At 36.2% G+C, this 24,877-nt stretch overlaps 1 protein-coding gene across 3 annotated transcripts in view; it reads left to right on the top strand.

The window, feature by feature from the left end:
- The window catches only part of galnt13 (polypeptide N-acetylgalactosaminyltransferase 13), a 66,019-nt gene that overhangs the window by 20,232 nt on the left and 20,910 nt on the right, over positions 1-24,877 (top strand). For 2 of the 3 annotated variants that reach the window (XM_055215824.2, XM_055215822.2), the window contains exons 5-12: positions 1,448-1,655; positions 9,157-9,327; positions 9,584-9,701; positions 9,896-10,076; positions 19,335-19,474; positions 19,913-20,011; positions 20,187-20,321; positions 23,918-23,947. In XM_055215824.2, coding sequence (XP_055071799.1) covers positions 1,448-1,655; positions 9,157-9,327; positions 9,584-9,701; positions 9,896-10,076; positions 19,335-19,474; positions 19,913-20,011; positions 20,187-20,321; positions 23,918-23,947 — 1,082 coding nt within the window. The remainder of the gene's footprint in view (positions 1-1,447; positions 1,656-9,156; positions 9,328-9,583; positions 9,702-9,895; positions 10,077-19,334; positions 19,475-19,912; positions 20,012-20,186; positions 20,322-23,917; positions 23,948-24,877) is intronic. The other variant, XM_055215825.2, reaches the window with a different exon arrangement.

Raw genomic sequence — 24,877 nt, 5'->3', positions numbered from 1 at the left:
AAGTCTGCACCAAAAGCTAAAATTAAAATATAGGCTACTCAGGTACTTAATTACTTGTGTATCTACTTATTATTGAATCGATATTGGAGCAAACAAATCAATATCGAATTGAATCGAATTGAATCGAAGCCCCAAGAATCGGAATCGAATCGAATTGTGAAATTCCTAACAATACCCAGCCCTAGTCCACAGTCTTTAATTTCACACAGTATTTATTCTTTAAACACAATTGCACTCATTGTATCTCAGAGAGCATCAAGCAGGGGAGTATTGCACAAAAGTAGAATTAAGAAAGCCAGGATAACAGAAAAGGCCCAGCTTGACCTAATTTAATCAGCGCATCCTGGCTTAGTCTGTTGCACGATTGCTAAGCCAGGATGAGAACGTGCAGCTATGTCAAGCTAGGTGTAGCTAGCTAGGATAAGTGCACGTTCACGGCATTCTTAAACAGACCACTAGATCGATCACAGAATCACTGATGCAAAAATTGATAAAGTTCATAAAAATGCACCATGAAACTGAAAACACTTAACTACTACTCTGTGTATCTACAGTATTTGATGCAAAAAAGTGTGTTTTATCTTAAAAAAAAAAAACTATTTATTTCCTATAACAATTTATATTTAGTGGAACTAAACAGAAATCATTGAATTATTATAAGATTTATGTACAGGATTTGACCATATGAAGAATTTTTTTAAAGAAAATATTAGGAAAACAGATAGATCTAGCCGATTAATCTGAAATTGTATAGTCTGCTATACCATGCTGTGGATGTTTTATGAGTCTGTGGTGTTTAGCATCATTTTTTATGCAGTGGTCTGTTGGGGATGAAGGTGGTGGAAAGAAATAAACTGGACAAATGAATTAGAAGGGCTGGCTCTGTACTTGGTTCATGTTGTGGCTCAGAGAAGAATACTGTCAAAACTAATCTTTGTAAATGCTGGGACAATTCACTATTGAAGTAAATTACCCTTTTTTATATGGGTATAGTTTATTTTTATTTTATTTTTTAAATCACTGATGGACATATAATTATGTTTCTATTTATTTTTTCTTTCATTTTTTTCTTTTCTATAATTGTAACATTTAAGCAATTTTCCCCTGGGATTAATAAAGTTCTTTGAATTGAATTAATCACTAGGATTAATCTTAGCCTGGTTGTTAGCATGCTCTGGAGAAGGCTAGCTGCAAAGAGTAAATCTCCATAGTAACTTCATATAGATTAATTTAGCCTACCTTCATGCAACCGAGTCAGGGCTAAATTCAGCCAGGATAACTGGAAAATCCAGCTTAATCCCTTATCTTGCTTTTGTGCAATACCCCTCGGGTCTTCAGACTTTTGTCGGTGTTGTTTGGGTCAGGGTAAACTAGCTAATATAGTTTTGTAATAACAAGAACTGGTCTACAAATATTGATTAAATGAGTTATTTGTGGTTTTATCCAGATTTCCTTAAAAGGAAATTAGAGGATTATGTTGCAAATCTAGAAGTTCCAGTGCGGATTTTGAGAATGGAACAGCGATCTGGTTTAATACGAGCACGGCTGAGAGGGGCAGCTGCTACACGAGGGCAGGTTATCACCTTCCTGGATGCCCACTGTGAGTGCACCACAGGGTGGCTGGAGCCACTGCTGGCCCGGATTAAAGAGGACAGGTGAGCTTCTAATGGTTATGACCGCAACTTCACCCCTCTTTCACAGACAAGCCGCTATATTTACTGTGCTCCATTTGACCACTGCTTCACCCTTCTCCATTTAAAATTCACATGCACTCTAAACTGTTTGCAAATACAATGTTAGTAAAAAATAAGATGGTTAGACCCTATATTGTACTGGACAGCAACCTCTAAATGCCCAAATTGATTCTGATGTTTCATCTGCTATAGTGTATGTATGACTAAACTGGCTGCTACACTGTTTGTGATTGATGATAAAGTCACACACTGCTGTTTTCTAGTTCTGGGCTGCGCTGGGTTGATTAGATGGTAAGCAAACAATCAGTTCTCGTAATCAGCATGTTTGGATGCAGTAGGAAATGGACTGGAATAAAGATCTGGTCGATTTTGACAAGAGCCAGATTGTTATGACAAAGCAACTGGGTCAAAGCACCTCTGAAACATCAAGGTATGTGGGTTGTCTGAGGAGGGACAAATCACAAACCGGTGACAGGGTGTTAGGTGCCCAACGCTCATCAATACACAAAGGCAACAAAGGTTATTCCCTCTGGTCCGAGCCAGCAGAAGTCCCTCACCTGACAGTTCTGCAGCATTATCACCTCACTCTTGACTGGTATCTGTCCCAGTTAAGTAGAGGGTATCTATCACAGTAGGTAAAAATCCAAGCTCTGAGAGAGAGAGAGATCCCGTGATGTCATCTCTGTAACTTGTCAATTCATTCCTTGTGTTTTAACACAACTGTTTGGTTGAAAGACAGGTGAGTTGTCTGTTTGATAAAAATTCGTATTAATGCAAAAGTTGGTGCTAACATGATTTCATTTTTGAGAATAGTAACTAACTGTTTCAGTTCCATTCTGTTCACCTCCATTTGAATGTCTTCTATATTTTTTATTCATGGTTCATCATATAATAATCCTATTATCTATCTTACTGATGTGCAGTGTCTCCATTTGTAAAAAGATCTTTATTACATTTGGATAGATTCAGGTACAGTCAGAACAGTCATTCAGAATTACATTACCGAAAAATATCCGGTTACTCTTACAATCACAGAGATTCTGTTGCACGTACCGCTCACCCTCATGCTCCGATGTGTTTGACACTTCAAACCTCTCTATTTCAGAGCATGCATGGTGTACTGCATATTTTAAAGGTGTTTTTTGTGCCCGCTCTAGCTATATCTCTAAGCAGTATTATGAGTTGGTCATTTTGATATTTCAAGCATTATGTGGTTCCTGTACTGAGTTTGCATTGATCAGAATAAGTCTAGTGCTGAAGCCAGATGTGTTTATCCCATTAGCAGTTGAGCAGTCAGAAATAAGGGCACTGGGGATTTTAACATCCAGTAGATCAGAGAGTGTTATGAATATGACTCATTATGTAGATATGTACAGCACTGTAAAAAGTGAAAGTTGGATCTGCTTAAACAAATTACTTCAGTTGGTAACACTTAAAAAAAAATTAAGCTTCCTCACTAAAAAAGTATTTAAGTAAAAAAAATCTAATTTTACCAATTGAAGTAACTTTTTAAGTTGGTCCAACTGTCACTTTTTACTGTATATTAGTTCAAGTTACAGTACAAATTGTGGATGGTTTTTATGAAAAAAAAATCAAAAGATGATTGTTCTCAACAGCGCAGTAGTGTTGTCATTAATAGTTTATCCACTGATATATATATATATATATATATATATATATATATATATATATATATATATATATATATGAAGAGTTTGGTTCCAAAACGCAATAAACGCCATTTTTGAAAAAAATGAGTTACTGCCAGAATCAGTATTATATCAGGTCAGTATTATAAAGTAAATTCTTAATTTTATGCAAAATCCAATTTCCGCAGTGTTATTCTGTCATCTTTTCTCCCTTTTTTCCCAAAATGCAATAAACGCCACTTACCCTTTTCTACAGAATGCCATAAATCCACTCCTCCACAGATTACAGGGCACCATTCACGCAATGTAAACAAAGAATGGCGGCGCGGTGAGTACACGGAATCCTAGTTTTCCTCATCTACTTTGTACTTCGTGATCACCAAACAAACAAAAACAAAATAATACTTTAATAGCATTGATAAACCTGTGATGGTTTTCTGTGACGCGAAAGAAACGTAAGCCATCAACATCTAATAATTTACGCAGAAGAACTCGGGAGACGGGTGCTTGTTTGGCCGGGCTGACAGCATCAAGTTACTGTCATGATAACACATTGACCCCAGGGGATCTTATGAAAAACTTTCCATAATTTTACTCAAAGTCAACGAAAATCGAGCAGGACCAAAACATTTTACAGCTGATCGCTTTGAAAAACGTTAAGCGAGGACGTCAAGTATAACCGATGACTTCTTATTATCACAAAGTAAGTGTTTTCATTAATGACAATAATGTTTATATTTTTAATTAGTGTGTACAACTAGTCAACTAAATGAATATAACATGGCAAAGATGAATGCACATTTATATAGGCGATTGATTCAATAGATTTATAGCATTTTTAATAAAAACTTGTCATGGATTTATTGCATTTTGTGGAAAAATAATCCGTTTTTATAATAAATCTTTGAAAATCAAGTTATGGATTTGAATTTTTTATGTTTTTATAACCTAAAGATGCTATGTGAAAGTTTGTAACAGAAAATAGTGGTTTTCATCTTGTCACTTTCTTGGTATATAAAACACGTTTTTACCGAAATTTGTCAAAATGGATTTATTGCGTTTTGGAACCAAACTCTTCATATGTTAGGTAGATTTTTTAGCTTGTTTTATGAACAAATTCACTTGAATTTCATATTTTTTGTCTAAAAAACTAGACTTATTTTTTAGATAATTTTGTTTATAAAAATAAATGCATTGTCATTTAAGAATTTTTAGATATTTGTATTTAAAACAAGACAAGAACTAGTACTAGGTAAGGTTTCTAAATCTACACTAAGCAAATTACAGTATGTCCAAAACTCTGCGGCCAGAATTCGGACAAAAACTAGGCAAGGTGAGCACATTACTCCTATTCTGGAGTCCTTGCACTGGCTTTCAGTTATGTATCGTGTTGATTTTAAAATCCTCATGCTCACCTACAAGGCCTTGAATGGTTTGCCGCCACAATATTTGTCTGAACTTTTAACTGCATATGCCCGAAGACGCAATCTTCGATCCTCTATCTCTGGCATTTTAATGGTTCCTTCAAGGCGCTTACGTTCTATGGGTGACAGGGCATTTTCTTAGTTTGCTCCCAGGCTCTGGAATACTCTTCCCATTGAGATTCGACCGGCCGACTCTCTAAGTACTTTTAAATCCACACTTAAAACTTATTTTTTTAGGCTAGCTTATAAGTGATTTTATTCCCTTTGTATGCATCTTCTTTTATATGTTCTTAAATTTTATGTATGTGTATTTTATAATGTATTTTTTATGATTCTGTAAAGCGCTTTGAGATGCAAATTTAAAGGCGCTATATAAAATAAAGTTTATTATTATTATTAAGAAAATATTTTTTGCCGTGTATGGATTGCTCATAGGCCACTAAGCCTGTGGCAGGATGTGAAGCCACCAGAAAAGTTTAAATAGTCATGTTGGTACTATATCTGCCCAACCTTGACAGCCAAATAATGACCTAAAATCAATGTGTTTGCTGCATGGTACTTGCTTGCGATTAGTTTTAGGGATACATGTATGTAAATGAATCATGTTATTCAAAATGTGTATGCATTTTTCAGGCAGGATAAATGAGAATAAAAAAGGCTAAGGTGACTTTGATGCACACTGTTCTAACAACACAGATCTACAGTGGCAAGAAAAAGTATGTGAACCCCTAGGAATGAACTGGTTCCCTTTCTGTCGTTCACTTGACGTTTTGTTGATGACGACAGTATGGGGTGTGCTCTTAAGAGCCAATCTGGTCTTATTTGTGTGTAAAACGCCAATGAAGTTGCAATGAAATTGTGTGAATGGTATTTGCATACCAGTCTCAGCCCACACTTGTGTGTATAAAAGGAGACGAAATGCATCCATTCATTCGCTCTTGTTCTTCGGAGCTCGCTGGTGTGATTTCTCTTCCAGTAAATAAGAAGTTTACTGTTGGCATGGTGGCGTAGCAGCGATTTCTTCTTGAAATATACACATAAGGGTGGGAGGAGACTGGTATGCAAATACCTTTCGCACAATTTCATTGCAATTTCATTGGCGTTTTACACACAAGACCAGATTGGCCATACTGTCATCATCGACACAATGTCAAGTGAATGACAGAAAGGGAACCAGTTCATTCCTAGGGGTTCACATACTTTTTCTTTCCACTGTAGATCTGTGTTGTTACAACAGTGTGTAACACCCATACTGTCGTCATCGACACAACGTCTCGTTCCCTCCATCAGGGAACCATGGTTACATATGTAACCAAGATGTTTTCTACAGTGATTGGCCATAAAATGTGATCTGATCCTCATCTAGGAGGTCACAACAATAGACATACACAATGTGCATAAGCTGACAGCACAATTAATTCTAGTTTTTTTTTTTTTTTTTTTTTAAAAACCCATTAAACATTCACAGTGCTGGAGGAAAATGTATGTGAACCCTTGGTTTTTATAGCTTGTTGAACCTTCTTTTGGCAGCCATAACTTCAAGCAAGCACTTTCAGTAGTTCTGAATCAGACCTTCACATTGTTCAGAAGGAATTTTTGCCCATTCCCCTTTACAAAACCGGTATAACTCAGACACATTGTTTGATGTCTGGTGTGAACCACTCCCTTGAGGTTGTTCCACAGGTTAAGGTCTGGGCTTTGACTAGGCCACTCCAAATGGTGCATTTTGTTTTTCTTAAGCCAAACTGGATTTAGGGGCGGGATTTTGAACTCTCGCCACTCAGCACTGAGCGCAGAAAAAAACGCCTATTGCCGGTTTTCAGCTCAGAAGAAAACCACTAGCTGCTGGCTTTTTTAAAAAACAATGAGCTTTCATTGGAAACAATTGAAAACATACGCCAGCCGCGGGTGTAAAAGCTTTGACAGCCATCCAGACATTATCGTGTAGGATATTTGGTTAAACTTGGGAAATCATTTCCCCTCGATGATGGTCATGAGGCAGCAAAGCATGCCGAAATCATGATGTTCTCTTCACCATACTTCACTGTTGGGATGATGTTTTGATTTTGGTAAACTTTACCTTTTTTGTACCATAGTATTTTCCCCGAACAATTCAACTTTTGTTTCTAAATGAGCATGCTACGCATGTCCTAGTCCAAGCTCTTGTCATGTCCTGGCTGGACATGAAGAGAATAATTATATTAAGAACTATATTATTAAATATTCGAATGACACTAATTTTAAGTTTGTTGGGAAAAGATCAGTACTTATTAGGTTATCAGTCAGAAATAAAGAATTTTGTGCAGTGGTGTAATGTTAATCATCTTATTATAAATGCTTCAAAAACGAAAGAAATTATTGTGGACCCTAAAAGAATCAGTGATTACAGTCCAGTAATCATTCATTATAATGTCATCTAACAGATGGATACCTATAAGTATCTAGGCGTGGTTGTTGACTCTTCATTTACTTGGAAAGCCCACATTACTAAGTTCCAGCAACAACTGTATTTTCTAAGAAGACTTAGGTTGTTTGGTGTTAATCAGTAAATTATGCAATTATTTTATCAAGCAGTCTTGGGTAATCTATTAAATTATGGGATGCAAGCATGGTATTGCAATCTTTCTGTCCAATTAAAATCACAGCTTTAAAACTGCAAAAGTAATAGGTGTAAGAGAGTACACATCACTTCAAATAATTTAGTGATGTCATTGGTTCTCAAGAATGCACAGTCTATAGTGAGTGATCCTAATCATATTTTATTCCCAATGTGTATCTGCCATCTGGTAAACGTTTTAGAGTCCCACTTTCTAAGAGCAATCTTTATAAAAAGTATTTTTACCAGCTAATATTTTAAATAGTAAGATGTAATTCTTTTTTATTCCTATATATTTTATAGTGTGTTGTGTGTATGTTTGTGTATTATTGCAGCTTTGAGTCCAAAATCAAATTTCCCCAAAAGACAATAAAGTATACAATGGCAGCACTGATATACCAGAAAGGTTCTGTTTACACATGACATGTTAACTGCAATTTACCAGTAAATCCTGTATGTATGAAAGGGACTATAATTGACTGCAGGTATGTCAAAGGTTATTTTGTCATATTAAAACAATTTCAACTGACATTTTAATACTTTTCATTTTAATTTGTTTAAATTAACTTGGATAATCCTTTTATGAAGTCTTGAATTTGTTTTTGGGGTGTACTAGAATGAGATTGCTTGATTGATCTTTTAGATGTATGTTACAATATTTTTTAAGCTCCATAAAAACGTGCATCCATCATAAACAAATCCATACAGTTATTAAATATCTTCTAGGTGAAGCGGACAGTTTTTGTAAGGAAATGGTCATATTTTAAACTTTATATACCGCGGCGTGTTCACAAGAAAGTTGAGGTCAGGTGGAAGGCTGACCTCTGACATAATGTTACAAAAACCCATCGCTTTCCTTCTGAACACACAAAACAGGGTAAAAAGTTGCTATCAGATATAAATAATGATGTGTTCATTCAGTGGTAGAGCATTGAGTTAGGTTGTGGTTTCGATCGTAGGAAATAGACATTCTGATGGAATGTATACCTTGTAATGCACTGTCACTTCGTAGAAAAGCATGCCAAATGTGTAAATGTAAATCAGCTACAGGGTTTCAACTGTGGCCACAAATACAGTAGTGCACATATATTTTGGGCTTTACAAGTCACTTTGTAAAAGTGTTTATAAAAAATGCTTCTTGCTTTATATTGTTTATCCTCTGTACAAATTACTGTGCTTCTTGTGCACTTTATAATTGTCCTATAAAGATTTTAGATCACACAACAATAACATTCATATGATGTAGCCCTTTATCAAGAGGAGAAAAAAACTGAGTGTTGTAGTAACTTTTAAGTGTAAATATAATGTAGGGTGTTCTTCTATATGGAGTTATATTGGGTCATAGCTTTCTGTACAGCTTTAGGTAAAACAAGGTCTACACAATGTCTCCTCAAAACCAATGGAAGCATGTCTCCACATTTTAAAATGAACATTTTGAAGAGTACAGAGAAGGTTTGTTATTTTGAATGTGTGTAATGCAATGGCCAATTATAAACCACAAATAAAATGTCTGACAAATTAGACAAGTACAACAATTGAATACTGAATATTGTTAAATGGCTACACAAATCCATATAAAATATTTTAGCTGCTGTGTGTTGCCCAGTGTAAGACACAAAGGTTAATTCTTTTTGAAGGTGGTTTTCATATCCGGTTAGTCTTTCATCTAGTTCATCAGTATATGCATGCAGCCGATGTTACTTAATAAAAGCAGAAATTCTTGATAAAATTGGTTGCACTCCAGTGCCATGTTTAGCTGAAGGTGAATGGGTTATTTCTGTTTGTTATTCTAGGAGATCTGTGGTCTGTCCTATCATTGATGTCATCAGCGATGAGACATTCGAGTACATGGCTGGCTCAGATATGACCTACGGGGGATTCAACTGGAAACTCAACTTCAGATGGTATCCAGTTCCTCAGAGAGAGATGGACCGACGTAAAGGAGACAGGACCCTCCCTGTAAGGTACAGAAAAGCATGAACATGCTAAAACAATGAACAAATACTTTAACATCCAAAAATTGAATTACATTTAACATTAAAAAGCATATGCGTGTTCAAATCTTTAAATACATTATCCATCAAGATGTTAGACAGGTATCATATCAGAAATTGTTTGAAATTGCATCAAAGTGTTTTATAAATATCAGCCATCCTTATGGTCTAGATATGAGCATCAACCATTAAAAACCCCAGATGTGTATCTCAATATTTTCCCCAGAACTCCAACAATGGCTGGAGGTCTGTTCTCTATTGACCGCACATATTTTGAAGAGATTGGCATGTATGACCCGGGTATGGATATATGGGGAGGAGAGAATCTCGAGATGTCTTTTCGGGTGAGCGCTTAGTTTTAGCAATTCAAATTTCAGTTTTTTGCTTTGTCATACAATAATACAATTCAGAAATACTCTCGAACAATGCATGATTGAGTTCTGTACTATTGTACAGTATGTTGACATCTGTATTAGTTTGATAGAGTCTGTTTGTTAATTTACTCTATAATTATAGTTGTGTATGTGTTGGACCACAGATCTGGCAGTGTGGAGGATCTCTTGAGATAGTCACATGTTCTCATGTAGGCCATGTATTTCGTAAAGCCACGCCATACAGCTTCCCTGGTGGAACTGGTCAAGTTATTAACAAGAACAACAGACGATTGGCTGAGGTCTGGATGGATGAGTTTAAAGATTTCTTCTACATTATCTCACCAGGTAATGCTCCTCAGAAATCTATAGAAGACGTACAATACTGCAATTAAACACCTTTGTATGTGTGGGTTGTATCATGAGTTGGTTCCTTCACCAGTATAATAAAAAGAACCCACTCTCTTACCTTTTAAAGGGATAGTTCACCCAATTAACCCATATTTTGCTCACCCTCAAGCCATATATGATTATATTGATTATATTCGTGTATTACACAAAAGCTATTTTGTGTAATACACAAATATTGTGTGTGCCATATTTTTTAATCATCTCTGTGAGATGATTACAACCGGTTCTACCTGAAGCCTCTCCAAATGGATACTGAACCAATGATCACTCCGGTAAGGGAATCTGGCGCTCTAATGAGGAGTTAGGTTTATACACTGCACAGCTTTCAGACACTAGCTGGCCTGCATTGCATTGTTTCTCTGGAGGTAATGAAAAAGGATACAGGAGTGATTGACAGCATGATGTAATATGTATCATATTCTGTATATGTACAGTAGCTTTTGGGGGTGTAACGGTACACATAGCAAACTATTTCAGTACAGGACTTCCGGTTTGGTGTACTTCGCACATGAGTGCTGAGTTTTAAGATGCCGTGACAAGTTAAAAGAATTTCAACTTTTGCAGGCAGCAAGACCAGTTGACCAATCAGGAAACCCTGGAGTTGGGTTAAGCATTGCGAGGTTTTGTTAACAGTAGCGAGTTGGCAATTTGCATTATTCCTTCATGTTTTATTCTATTTCGATTGTATTTATTTTATTTAAACAAAGCAGATGTTTTATTGTACAATCTGTCCTCTCCACACCTAAATTGCCATGTTCATCTGTGTAAATCATTACATGGAGTGTTTGCACATGACCTGAAACATAAGAAAAAATGGTATTACCTGCAATATGTCACACATACCATCATGTGTTTTGAAGGAACAATGCAAAACTCAAAAAAAAAAAAAAAAAAAATCATTCATTGTATTATTATTATTAGGTACCTCATCCGGTTATCGGTTAGCATCTCACGGATGGTTGCTGTAGTAGGTGATGCAGGCTGACTGAAAGAGCATATTAACGCTGTAGTAATGTAGTTGTATGTTTACTTAAAATTAAATTAAAATTGCTCATTGCTCTGTCATGGTGATGCATTTTTGATCAAATGTTTCCATGTTCATTTTAATCCATAAACAATGCCCTGTCACTTTAATTGAGCGTTAACAGTGCAGCAAAAATAGACTTGGCGCCAAAACAATTACAGTACTGCTGTTATATCTCTGCTCCTGCTGCGTGTAGCTGCGCCACATCTAAGTGCAGTGTGAATACTCTAACATGCCAACATAGACCCCAAAATAATATGCACCACTATGGGTGTGGAATGAAAAGATAAATATTTTCCACTACAGTACTACAATCATTTGTCTTCCATTCATATGAAATGGACTTTCATGACAGTCAGCAGATTTGTCCACGCCACCGCAGATCACTGAGACAAATATTTCAATGTCTGGCATTGTGCTTTCAGTAACTGTCTGAGTTGAGCTCAGCTGTTCAGATATTTATGAGCGTTATATTTTCTTATCTGCATCTTGCCCCCAGGGAAACGTGGGAAAAAATTGTGTACAAGGACAATAATAAGATTACCCTTTACTGTTACCTCTGTCGTTTCACTGGAGAGGGAGGAGGAGAGTTACAGTGAGAAATTCTGTGGTGATGTGTGTGTGTGTGTGTGTGTGTGTGTGTGTGTGTGTGTGTGTGTGTGTGTGTGTGTGTGTGTGTGTGTGTGTGTGTGTGTGTGTGTGTGTGTGCGTGTGTGTGTGTGATGGGGGGTTGTGTTGTTCCTGGAAAGGCATCCCAGTGGTGCTGTGATATGGGGACTGAAGCGTTTGTGTCTGTCTGTGATATGAATAAACAGTTTGTTCTGGATTATGTAGTGTCTAAGGCATTGAATCATATGGAAATATAAGAAAATTGGCGCCCTACTGCAAGGAATCTTTAGATATAGTCAGAGTTTGGGGTGGAGGGAAAGGGATGGGCAGTCACAAAAAAGAATGTAGATGACCTGTTTTTCTTTCTTTCTTTCTTTCTTTCTTTCTTTCTTTCTTTCTTTCTTTCTTCCTTTATTTATATAGCACAAGTAAACACAACAGACGTTGACCACTGTGCTTCACAAAGCATAAGGCAAAAAGATAGAAAAAGTACATAAAACATTCAAAATGTAGAAAAGAAAATGAAATTTAAGAAAATGCTCACTCAAAAAGATACAACTTAAGTTTCAAGAGTTCACACTTACAAATAAGTCAGATAGAATTAACTCATTCACCGCCAGCCTTTTTAAAAAAAGTTGCCCACCTGCATTTTTGTGATTTTAACAAAATTTTCACAAAATTCCTTGCAGGAATTTTTTTTTCTATAAATATATAAACATACAAATTATATCAAATTAAAGAACACACCCTCTGCTTTCAAACAAACAATAAACAAACAAACAAACAAACAAAATGGAGAAAAAACGTTTCATTATATATTTACTTTTTCTACTTAATTTAACCACTGAAATATGGATATTTCTCTTCAAAAATACAACATTTTGAGCAAAAAGCTTAAAAAATTGCGTTTTTGTAAAGGAATTTATGTTAGAGATCAGACTCAGAATGACTATCAAACATAAAGGCAGTTAAAATAAATCATTAAATCTTTTTAACTTCCGTTTTTTATAAATTCGGTTTGGCGCCATCTGGTGGATAAAAGCACTCTCACTTTGAAATTCGTCCTGAAAGGCATATTTATTAGTTAAATATGAACTCATAAATGACGAGATAACTCATCAATGGCGGTGAATGAGTTAATGATATGCGTATTTGGCGTGCTGTCCGAGAAGAGGGCTCTGAGCTCGGTATTCAGGTTAGGAAGTAATCAAGTAAGTGTGAGGAGACAGGGTGGTGGAGGGATGCTAAGAACTGTCGAAGGACGTGGGTGAGTTGGCAGATATAGGCTTATATAGGCTTCCACTCATGCCAATCAGGTGGACACCTGATTGCTGATTGTTGACAGCTGGTCGTAATTACGAGATAGTTTAGCAGATTATTTGAACGTGCTCCTCTCGAACTCACTCGAACTTTATGTTTGAACTCACATACAGAGGATAAAGATCTCAAGGAGAGAGGCAGGCTATTCCATAGCCTAGAACCAACAACAGCAAAGGCACTGTCCCCTCTTGACTTTAGGCGTGAGCCAGGCTGGAGCAGATTAAAATTACTCGTAGACCTTAGAGACTTTCAGGGTAAATAGATGTTTATGAGTTCAGATAAATATGTGTGTGCCAAACCGTTTAAAGATTTAAAAACAAACAGCAGTATTTTCATCTAAATTCTGAACCACACTGGCAGCCAGTTAAGAGACATTAGAATTGGTGTGATATGTTCATGTATGCGCGTCCCAGTCAGGAATCTGGCAGCTGCATTCTGGACTATTTGTAGCCTTTTAATCGAAAACTGGGGGAGAGCTATATATAAGGAATTACAATAATCAAGACGGGATAGGACGAAAGCATGTAAAACTTTTTCAAGCTCCATCGGCGATAGGCAGTGGCGGCGTTTCACGAAAACCTAGGGTATGGCAAAAATTCTTCGAACAAGAAGGCCATTCAAATAACTAATCTATGAAACCACATTATATGTGTACATACTCCACCAACCTGTACAAAATCATACTACGATTGCACGGATGTGCACTTACTGACAACAATACAAATAAAAACAAAAATAGAAATCATGGTTATTTAAAATGCTTTTCAAATGTTGTAATTCTTAACTAAGTGTAACTCCAGCAACAGAAAAACTAAAACAAGATAATATCAAAACATACCCTTCACAAAATTGTCATGACAACCGCCAATAAACACTTATAAAAACACAATAAAGACTTTTAAATGACGTGATAGAGCAGCACACGTATTTAACCAAATAAGACTAAAACACTAAATAAAACTCTTAGTAAAACAGGGCTGCATACAAAAACAAGTCTTACCTTTTGTCGTCATGCAGTTTTTATTACACAAGTGGCCATATTCAAAAATGCGCGCAAATAATTAATACAATTCACTTCGACTGCGCAACAATTTTCCAGTGGAAGAGAACCTGTTTATTTATCCACAGAGAACAAATCATATTACTTCTGAAATAATGTACGCAGCATAGCGCGAGTGTGGGGGAGAACGAGTCTGTTTGAATGTTAAAACAAAAAAAGGATTTTACTAGCGAAAATAAAGATTATAACAGCAGCGTTCATCATGAGACCTCCTGCAGGGACTTCAAGCTGCGCTGCAAGAACGACAGGTTGATGACATCAAAGTACCGCGAGGGTGAGGCGAGAAATCATCGGAAGAGTTTGCTTTCAAACAGCTCTTGCTGCACGTTGATGTCATCCGCATGTCGGATCCTGAATTACAGCATGAAGTCGAGCACACGTGTAAATTATCCATATTAGTGATGTACCAATGTTCACATATGTTCTACTGAAAATATTTAAAATGATCTTTAATGAGCATCATTATATCCTGTTGATTTCTGGTGTTTTGTCTGAATGCTAGGGTATGGCAACTGCCATACCCTGCCATACGCAAACGCCGCCCCTGGCGATAGGAAATGCTTTACTCTAGATAATAGCTTCAGGTGAAAGAGACATGATTTTACCACTATAATAATAATAATAATTATACTCCGCTCCCAGACTCCAGACCGTAGGTACTAGGGTTTAATCCCGAGAAACGGGATTCCCGGGAAATCTTATCAAGACTATTTCCCGATTCCCGGGAAAAGTTATGACGGGAAACGGGAAATTTATATATATATTTTTTTATATAAACGTGCGCTAGATTAGATTTGCAGCTGGCTTTTTCAATGACCACTAAGCCAGCCTCAGAGGAAATGAAAGACGGTGACTTTATGAGCATTCTAAACAAAGAGTTTTCCCTCTTCGAAGCCACCAAAAGGAGACCAACCCACCTGCAACAGCTGTTTGATGCCCTTAGCACTATTCAGGCTACATCTGTGGAGGTGGAGAGAGCGTATTTGCGGCCAATTTGTTACAAAAATACGAAACCGCCTGAGTCCATCAACGCTTTCTGCTTTTTAAAAGCACATTTCCAAAAAAATTAAATAAATGAAGGGCAAGGTGAGAAATAAAAATGGTTTGAAATGCAATGCTGATAATGTGAGTGACACTTTCGCTTGTAATTGCCCTATTGCGGCAGTTTTACAGTTTATGCGTTTGTTTTAGTTTTTAAATTATTATTTTAATTCTGTTTTACCCTAGGCATGGCTCTGTCTTTAATCTTTCCGTGCACATTTACACATTTCTGAGGGTCGTTTGCTTTTATTCAGTTAAAATTGTTTTATGTTTAAAAGAAAAATATACCTGCCCTAATAAAGAAATTGTTGCTTAACTTGTAAGTGACAGTTTTGCGCGAAATTGCCCTATTGCGACAGTGTTACTGTTTGTGTTTATGCTTTTGTTTTAGTTTTTTAAATTATTATTTAAATTCAGTTTTAGTCTACATAGGCATGGCCGTTTCTTTAATATTGCCGTGCACAGTTGCACATTTCTGTGGGTCGTTTGCTTTTATTTAGTTTAAATTTATGTTTAAAAGAAAAATATATGAAGAGTTTCATTGCAAAACGAGATAACCACCGTTTTTTTAATTGTTCAGAAATCACGTTTTTTGGTTGTGCATTCCAATTAATTTCAATTCAACTGCAGTTGGTTTGTTTTGAGTTAAACCTTCATAACTTAACAAATACGGCTAAGTAGCACCATAAAACAAAATAATAACATGATAACATAATATTAAACATGTTTTGACAAAAATGTTAAAAATGGATTTATCTCGTTTTGCAACGAAACTCTTCATATCTGCCCTAATAAAGAAATTGTTGCTTAACTTGTGAGTCACAGTTTTGCGCGAAATTGCCCTATTGCGACAGTGTTACTGTTTGTGTTTATGCTTTTGTTTTAGTTTTAAAATTATCATTTCAATTCAGTTTTAGTCTACATGGCCCTGTCTTTAATTATTGCCGTGCACAGTTGCATTTTTCTGTAGGTCGTTTGCTTTTATTCAGTTAAAATTGTTTTATGTTTAAAAGAAAAATATACCTGCCGTAATAAAGAAATTGTTGCTTAACTTGTAAGTGACAGTTTTGCGCGAAATTGCCCTATGGGCAGTGTTACTGTTTGTGTTTATGCTTTTGTTGTAGTTTTTTAAATTATTATTTAAATTCAGTTTTAGTCTACATAGGCATGGCCGTTTCTTTAATTATTGCCGTGAACGGTTGCATTTTTCTGTGGGTCGTTTGCTTTATTTAGGGTAGTCAAAACTTGTAGCCTATATTTATTTAAAAGAGAAATATACCAGCCCTAATAAATAAATTTTTGCTTAACTTAGATTTATTATTGCTCAGTTATTCTAAATTATAGTTTTATAATTTTAAAGATTTTCAGAAGTCACAGACAATCCACCTGGCATTTCGCTACGGCAGGCTGTCACGCACGCAGCTCACTTGATCCGCAGCAGAATTGATCATTGCAAAAAACGTTGTTGATATGGACATAAACTGTGTTTCTTGCCCTAATAATGATACAAATAATATAAAACATGTTGGGAACGCATATTTGAATGATATTATTGATAAATTACTTGTGCAAAAAAACAGCTATTTCCCGGGATTCCCGGGAAATGGGTCGTCTTTTCCCGGGATTTGATTTGATCTAATTTTCGGGAAAATATTAAACCCTAGTAGGTACAAGTCTGCTACATTAACAGTATTTTTCCCATCACCAAAAGCCGAACACAATAGCCTCAGTTTTACTTGAGTTAAGATGTAAAAAATGTAAGGACATCTAGGATTTTATATCATTTAGGCATGTGGAAAGGGTTTCAAGACCCTTTTTGTCATTGCGCTTAAAAGGCAGATAGATTTGAGTATCATCTGCATAATGATGGGAAGGCAATGGTAGATCGTTTTTAAGATTTCCACTTTGTCACTTTTTTGCGGTTTTAAGCGTGGACTTGGTGTTGTTGTGTGTCAGTGCTTCACATTGCCACCTAGCTGCCTGGAGTGCATACTACATCCAATATCACACACTTTTGCAAAACCATATGCACGCAGATTTTGACAACAATCGTATAAACACGGAATAAAAAGTGATAATGCAACGCCACTTTTGCGTTTTCTTTTTAGATCGTTTCAGTGTAAACGTAGCCTCAATTCGCATTGGGATTAAGATCACAGAGAACCTCCGCAAACTATTACAAATGACAAATAGATCATACGAATGTCGTGCTTTAGACCTGAATGAGATTTTCTGAAATTCTTACCTCAGCAGAAAGACAGGGATGCCTGAGTTTTCAGCTGTCCAGAATTGCTCTTGATGCAGTGACCTCTGGGACATCCTCAACTCATTGTGTATGTGTTGTACTGAACGTGATAGATTCATCTTTATATCTCTATAGGAGCCACACACACATCATAAATCTAGATCATGAGAATTATCAATGTGTTTATTTATTGTTTCTTGGAAACAATAACAGAGAACTACAGTTTGGTAACCAAAGTTTGTACAATATAAAAATAAAATCTAAAAATGTGTTTTTTTCTTTTCATACTTGAGGAAGTTATGTTAAAATGCCATCTAGTGTTGGATAGAAGGCAATTCAGTGTTTTAAAGGGGAAGACATCAGAGCAATGACAATGGAGCAGAAAAATGCATAAATATTACTGTTTATGTGTCACCTATTTAAGTCTTAAGAGTTGTTTAGGCAAGAATATACGTACTTACATGTATAGGCTTCAAATCTGGGGTCAGTTAGTAAACATCACTTATTTAAAAATTTTCTGCGACATTTTCGGAAATGTGATTTCCAGGCATTCATTGGTCAGTAGGGTGGCCATTCGTGCCAGTTTCGCCGGATGCGTCCCGGACAAGATTTCGGGTGCGTCTTCCAGAAGTCGCATTGCTCGACTGCATACGTCATCGAGGTTCTCACATTTCAGTTAAAATACAGTAGAAAATTAAGATTTATTTATTTTAAGACACAGAATCATTGTAGTTTCATTCTTACCTTGAAATGTAACGGTTGCTTTTCTGAAATAGAACCTGAAATATTAGACCTTGATGACGTATGCGGTCGACCAACGCGACTTCCGGAGAACACACCCGAAATCCTGGCCGGGACGTGTCTGGCGAAACTGGCACGAATGGCCACCCTAGTAGTCAGAGCTTGTGTACCCGCCGAGAGCACACTGTAAAAAAATCCGTAGAAATTACATTGTTATTGCAGCTGGGTTGCCGGTAATTTACAGTAGATTTAAATTTATGTTATTAACTGGCAAGAGTTTGTTCAAAGTTAAATAAATTTTAAATATTATCAAGTCTTTATCTTTACAGAATAAAACTATACAATAACAGCCTCATGCAAAGCATTCTGGGAACCAGAAATCACCATCAACCTTTTTCTGTTTTTTGCTTCAGATTTTGTTTCCCAGAATGTTTTGCTCGATGCCGTTCTTCGAGTTTTACCCTGTAAAGACAAAGACCCGCAAATGTTAAATGTTCATTCAACTTTGAACAAAATGTTGCCAGTAAATAACAAACTTAAATCTACGGTAAATTACCGGCAACCCAGCTGCAATTTCTACGGATTTTTTCACAGTACTGCCTCAGCAAGTCCTTCTGAAATTTGCATCTGGCTCTGATGTATTGTGTCATCAAAATGAGATAACCTTTATTTTGGGTATATCTAATGGACAATCTTTAGTCTCATTAATGTATAATTTGTGTCAATTGTTATATAACAAGTCTGTTATGTTTAATTATCATTTTAGCTGAGGTTCATACCGTACATTTTCTGTGAGAAAGCTGGTAAAAGTAAACATTTGTTTCTAAACATTTTAATAAAGGAATAAACACGTGGAAAACGTGTATTGATAAAATTTACATTCATGTGTATGTTTAATTGGCAAAACACAAAGTCTGCCATGTCATGAAAGGATCATGTGTCTTAATGTCTAAAAAACTAAAAACAGGTTTTAGCATTTATTGACACTTTCTTATGGAAATGGAGCCACATAAAGCCAGTATTTCCTCATACTTGTATGGTGTCATCTGTAAATGTCTTTTCCAGTTTTGTGTTACCTTATTTAATTTTTGTCTTAATGATTTCACTTCGTTTTAAATAGCCAAATGGAATGAATTTGTTTGCATGTTTGTGAAGGTGTGGTTCGGGTAGATTATGGAGACGTCTCCTCTCGGAAGGCTTTGAGAGAAGCTTTGAAGTGTAAACCCTTCTCATGGTACCTGGAGAACATCTATCCCGACTCTCAGATTCCACGGAGATATTACTCACTAGGAGAGGTATGAAACTCTAAATGATTTTATTTTATGGTCCTGTAGGTGAATAAGCAGTTTTAGCCTATGATTTCTCATTTTGTGTGCATATTTCACAGCATTTTGCTGGATGAATTATGTGGATCACTCACTGGACTTAAGAGTTTGTAGAAATGGTTCAAAGTTCTTTCTTCATCATTTAAACAACTGCAGTAAAAGCCTTACATTTGTTTATGAGCTTGGGTAAGGGCATTTGTTCAGCACAGGATTTAATATAACATTTGTACCAATTGTCACCGGGTGACATTTTTGTACCCATAAAGTTCGCAGCAAGGAGGGGAAACTGTTTGTAGGGTTGTTGGACAAATACAAATTGGACAAGGGGATTCCCAAGCAGATTTCCAATTGTTTGAATTGTGCAAAAGATGTACAGAACGAGCAATTGTTTTCCTGTTTTGTGTTTAGATCAGAAATGTTGAGACCAATCAGTGTGTGGATAACATGGGCCGTAAAGAGAACGAAAAGGTTGGGTTTTTCAACTGTCATGGAATGGGTGGCAACCAGGTGAGAAACTCTACTCATAAGAATCTGTGTAATCTTTGTTTACTTTAAAATATTGGCTAACATGTATTCCCTTACAATATGTATGTTTAAATTATATTTCAATAGGTAAATTATAAAGTGAATTTACATATCAATTTCTCAACATTAATTCCCAACTGATCATTCTGTCCTGCAGGTATTCTCATACACAGCTGATAAGGAGATCCGTACTGATGACCTGTGTCTGGATGTATCACGGCTCAATGGACCTGTCGTTATGCTGAAATGCCACCATATGAAAGGAAACCAGATGTTTGAATATGATGCAGAGGTAATAATCTGAGTATATCAGTATAGTCAACACATTGAATGTAAGTGAATTGAACATGTTAGTGCACCATTTGTAGTCAAGGATCTAGCATGGAACAGGTTATAGTGTTGTGACATTGTGACTCAAGACCAGCTACTAGAACATTATTTTCCTTGATTAGTATACTGAACCTGTTAAGTCACTCAACATAATACTCAACAAACACTCAACATTATATAACTGTAATATAATGATAGAAATATACAAAGTTAGTGATAAGGTCTTACCAGCCACGATTTAGATTCTATGTATTTGGTAATTTAGTCACGTTGGGTTTGAGGTTCTGTTGCTTCATCATACGCATTGTCATTTATGTGTATCATCTCTAGCACCCATAACCTTTTTGTGGCTCAAACATATATGTGTTCACGTCTTCAGTGCGACCTGCCCATCAAAACAGAGCAGTTCTCTAGCCAGCCTCAAAGCCATGATACAAAATGCCTACTGCTTATTCTTTTTGATGTTATTGGAAGTAATGACTGCGCAAACATCCTAAGTAGACATCAGGCAACAATATAACACAATAAAAACAATTGTTTCAACGCCCCTTTAATAGACTTTATTGGACCTCAACCGTTTACATTTTCAGTGCAGTTTAAAATTGCCGTTTCACCGCAGCTTAAAGGACTCTAAACGATCCCAACCGAGGCATAAGAGTCTTATCTAGCATAACTATTGTTATTTTCGGCAAGAAAAAAAAGTACTTTTAAACCACAACTTCTCTAGCCGTGTGACGCGCCAGCGCAACCCCACGTAATGCATAATCAAGTCTAAAAGTCTTTCTAATTTCTTTTTGACTGAACAAATGAACACATTAACATTTTGGATGACATGGGGGTTAGAGGTAAAACATTTAAATCATTAATAATCTAGTATGTGTTGATTTTCTGTATTATTTACTTCAAAATTAAGTTTTATTTTAGTGTTTTAAATAAAAATATTTTAATTTTCATCATGATGCGTACGCCCCGCCCCTTTGATTGCCATCCCCCCGGTACCGCCCCCTGCCCAACCCTACCACCTTAACTAACAAGTTTTTTGCAGGAAACGTCTCGTTTTGGGAACTCGCTTAGAGGAACCAATCTGCTTTGATAACTACTAAAACGCCAATGAACTTGGCATTGCGATATTTGTATAATGCTGGTGCCGCCCCGCCATGTGCGTATATTAGCAGCAGGTGCAAATATGGAAATTAGCTTCTTTTCGCTGAGAAAGCCAAAAGAATGTGACCGGCCGTGACAGACGGGAGCAGCACCTGTGGCGACGGGACGGGACGTGACGTGACGTCTCCGTTCCCTCCTTCATGGAACGAGGGTTACATCCGTAACCGAGATGTTCCCTTTCAGTCGGTCACTACGACGTCACATCGTGACCGACGAATTGGGAATCCCTACCAAAACGCCACTAGGAGCTGACCTCTTCCAGTGTCTGCAAAAAGCCCTCCGATTCCACTTAACCTCCTGGGGTCCGACCATTTTGGGACACTGTCAGAGGTTGTGACATGCTCTTACATTTGGTCTTTTTTCAGTTGCTTTAAAACATAATAATGGCAAGTGTCTCATAACACTGCGTTCAGCACAAACTGGGCTACAATATTTTATGAGCTACATGTATGTACACAAGGGCGTAGGTTTGATTCTGGCATTGGTGGGGACATAAATAAAATGGTCGCATTGCAAAAACTGTTTATACCCGTTTACTTGAAATAAAAAACAGACAACTCAGTATGCACTCAGTGACATCTGACTCGTCACCCCCGGTGCCATCTCAAATTTAATGTACTATAATACACAATTTGTTATGTCCTAGAGCCTAATAAACAGTAACTGTTTAAGTCTTTGTCAAAAAAAAGAAAATCACATTGTAACATATATGAATCCATATTTGCTTTATAACAATGAAGAATATGCAATTAATATTTAATTTTTAATTTAATTTTGCCAAAAAAATCCCAGTGTTGAAGTTGGTATGTATATCATGCTGTTTCCTGAACAACGTTTATTAACGTTTCTGTAGTTCACATTAAATCTTCTTCTCATTAACAGACAGTTAATCAGGGTGAAAAAAATAGTTTAAAGTTTAAAATGCAACCTTACATTATGTCTACATCTGTGCAAGTAATGACCACAGTGCAGTAATGTAAAGTATTCAGCAATCATGACATGAATTCATGTTTTTCCCATGTTGGGGTTATTTTCTTTCATGGATTAAATATATTTCAAAATATACAAAAAATAACCAGAAACTATATGTACTCAAATACATGTAGAAAAATGTTTACCGAAAAATTTCACCAATATATTTCGTGGCCTTTTTTTATATTTTTTTAAATATATTTTAAAAATAAATATACTGTATTTAAAAGCATTTATTTTCACATTGCATTAATAGAAAAACTTTATGTTACAAACGTGTAAAGATAACGGGTTTGAAAAGATTTAAATTAAATATATTTTCAACTGCAAATATATTTTTACAAACTTTTATATTTTTGACAGGAAAAATATATTTTGGCTCTATGGGCTGTAAACTTAGAAATGTATTTGTTGTCCCTGAAATAAATTTTGAAATATAAAGTTTAAAACTAAACATGTTTTTAAAATGCTTACAGCCTCCTTCTTTGGTAGTGAAATTAACTGAAATTCATTTTCACACTGCAGAGAGAGAGAGAGAGAGAGAGAGAGAGAGAGACAGCACAGCGTTGCCAGGCGTGCTGTAGCAACTTTACGGAAAAAAGGATTCAAACTCTAGACAATTTGTTGCAGCGACTCCGATTCGACTCTTTCTTTTGAAAACCAATAACGAGTTACGGTTCACTTTCAGCTTTGCAGCTTTTGCAGAATGTTTACATTCACTTACAACCACATGACACACTGCATGAAAGGAAATTTTCAAGATAGCACATAATACATGCTCTTTAATATTGGGTCAAACAAGGGGTTCTCAACTCTAATTCTGAGGACCGTGGTACAGCACAGCATAAATATTTAATTGTTATTTACAGTACTGTGTCGCTTAAAACCTTTTGGCTTTCTTTGTTTGAAAATTTTTAATGACTGTGTTGATTCTTTACAATGGCAGTTTCTTCACTTTCTTCAAGATTCAAAAGTCCACAAAAGGTTTATTAGAGTAATTTCATGTGACTTGTGCTGTATAGTCCTCGTGTTCTGAAGGCATATGAATCTATTTGGTAAACAAATTAGTTTAGTAGTTTCTCTATGGGGGTATAAGCAAAATGAGTAAATAATGAAAAAAAATTCTGGGTGATCTTACTGGCAAGGAAGATGTGGAAGAAAATATGCAATGCTGTAAACCACCAGATGGTGCTGCGTATCACATTATGCATCCCAACTGTTCATGGTTTAACAGTGCTGCTTTATTTTTAGAATATCACAGAGTAAGAGCTGATCCACAATCAGATATCCTCCTTGCCTGGATATTGATCACAAGTCCTAAGTGAGAACTGTGTCTGTGAGATGCTGTGCACTTACTGTCCCTGAAAATATTGGCTTCGATATTGACATTCATTAGCTTTTCTTTCTGTACATTTTTTTTAGTATGTGGGCAAGTGGGAATACGACTTTAAGGTAAGACGATCTGAGCATTGTTGCGTTTGTAAAAGTTTTGGTAGTGGTGTCCGTGAACTAGACTCCCGCTATATTTTAGCATTATATTGTCAGTTGTTTAGAAACCTAATGGAATACATTAATATTCATACACATCTGTAGGGCTGTTCCTGTCATTTAGAGTATAGTGGAATGGAGACATATATTTGTTTACTATACACATTACTTCCCCCTCTTAGGTTTCCACAAGCCTTTCTAGTGCATTGATTTTCTTCTGTATGTAACAATCAATATTTGAGATTCATTACAACGTTCACAAGATATCAAGAACAAATATCACATATACCACAACTGGTATTTTTTTCAAAGCAAAAACAGGCAACTGGCATAATCTCTTATTGTAAATATAAAAAAGGACATCACACTCCAGCTGTAAGAGACCTGAGTGCTGAATCTCAAAGAGGCTAAAGAAATCACAAGCCATCTAAAAATAGAGCTCTGTGCCCTCTGTGGCTTCAGTTTTGATATTGAAAACAGGGATGCGTTCAAAAGCACTTTTCCTAAAGCCGTGAATGTTACTGAAATGATAGTGAAAATGATACTGACGTCATGGACCATTTCTGACCATAAAATGTGTTTATGTTTCCTATTTAAACCACTCGATACAAGCCAGACCAGAGAGATTTGTTTTAAAATAGCTCTTAGGTTTTTTACACTGCTTGTAGAAATTGATTATTTGGGTTTGCTCAGCTGCTGGCACTGTTTTCAATTAAACAGCTATTTTAGCAAAGCAGCACTGCATCTAAGCAAGCCCCATTGCACTTTATATCTCTCTTTACAAAACACAAACTACAGATTTGGCTTTACATTTCAAACCCCTTTTCCATGACACCCTATTAGTTCCCTTTTAAATGTCTAATTCATTTACAGCACAAATGTTTTTGTGTGTAC

This window comes from Misgurnus anguillicaudatus, chromosome 17 (genome assembly GCF_027580225.2).
Source record: "Misgurnus anguillicaudatus chromosome 17, ASM2758022v2, whole genome shotgun sequence".
In the NCBI taxonomy this organism is placed as follows: domain Eukaryota; kingdom Metazoa; phylum Chordata; class Actinopteri; order Cypriniformes; family Cobitidae; genus Misgurnus; species Misgurnus anguillicaudatus.
The sequence above is the reverse complement of the archived record's forward strand: the minus strand, read 5'-3'. Positions and strand labels throughout refer to the sequence as shown.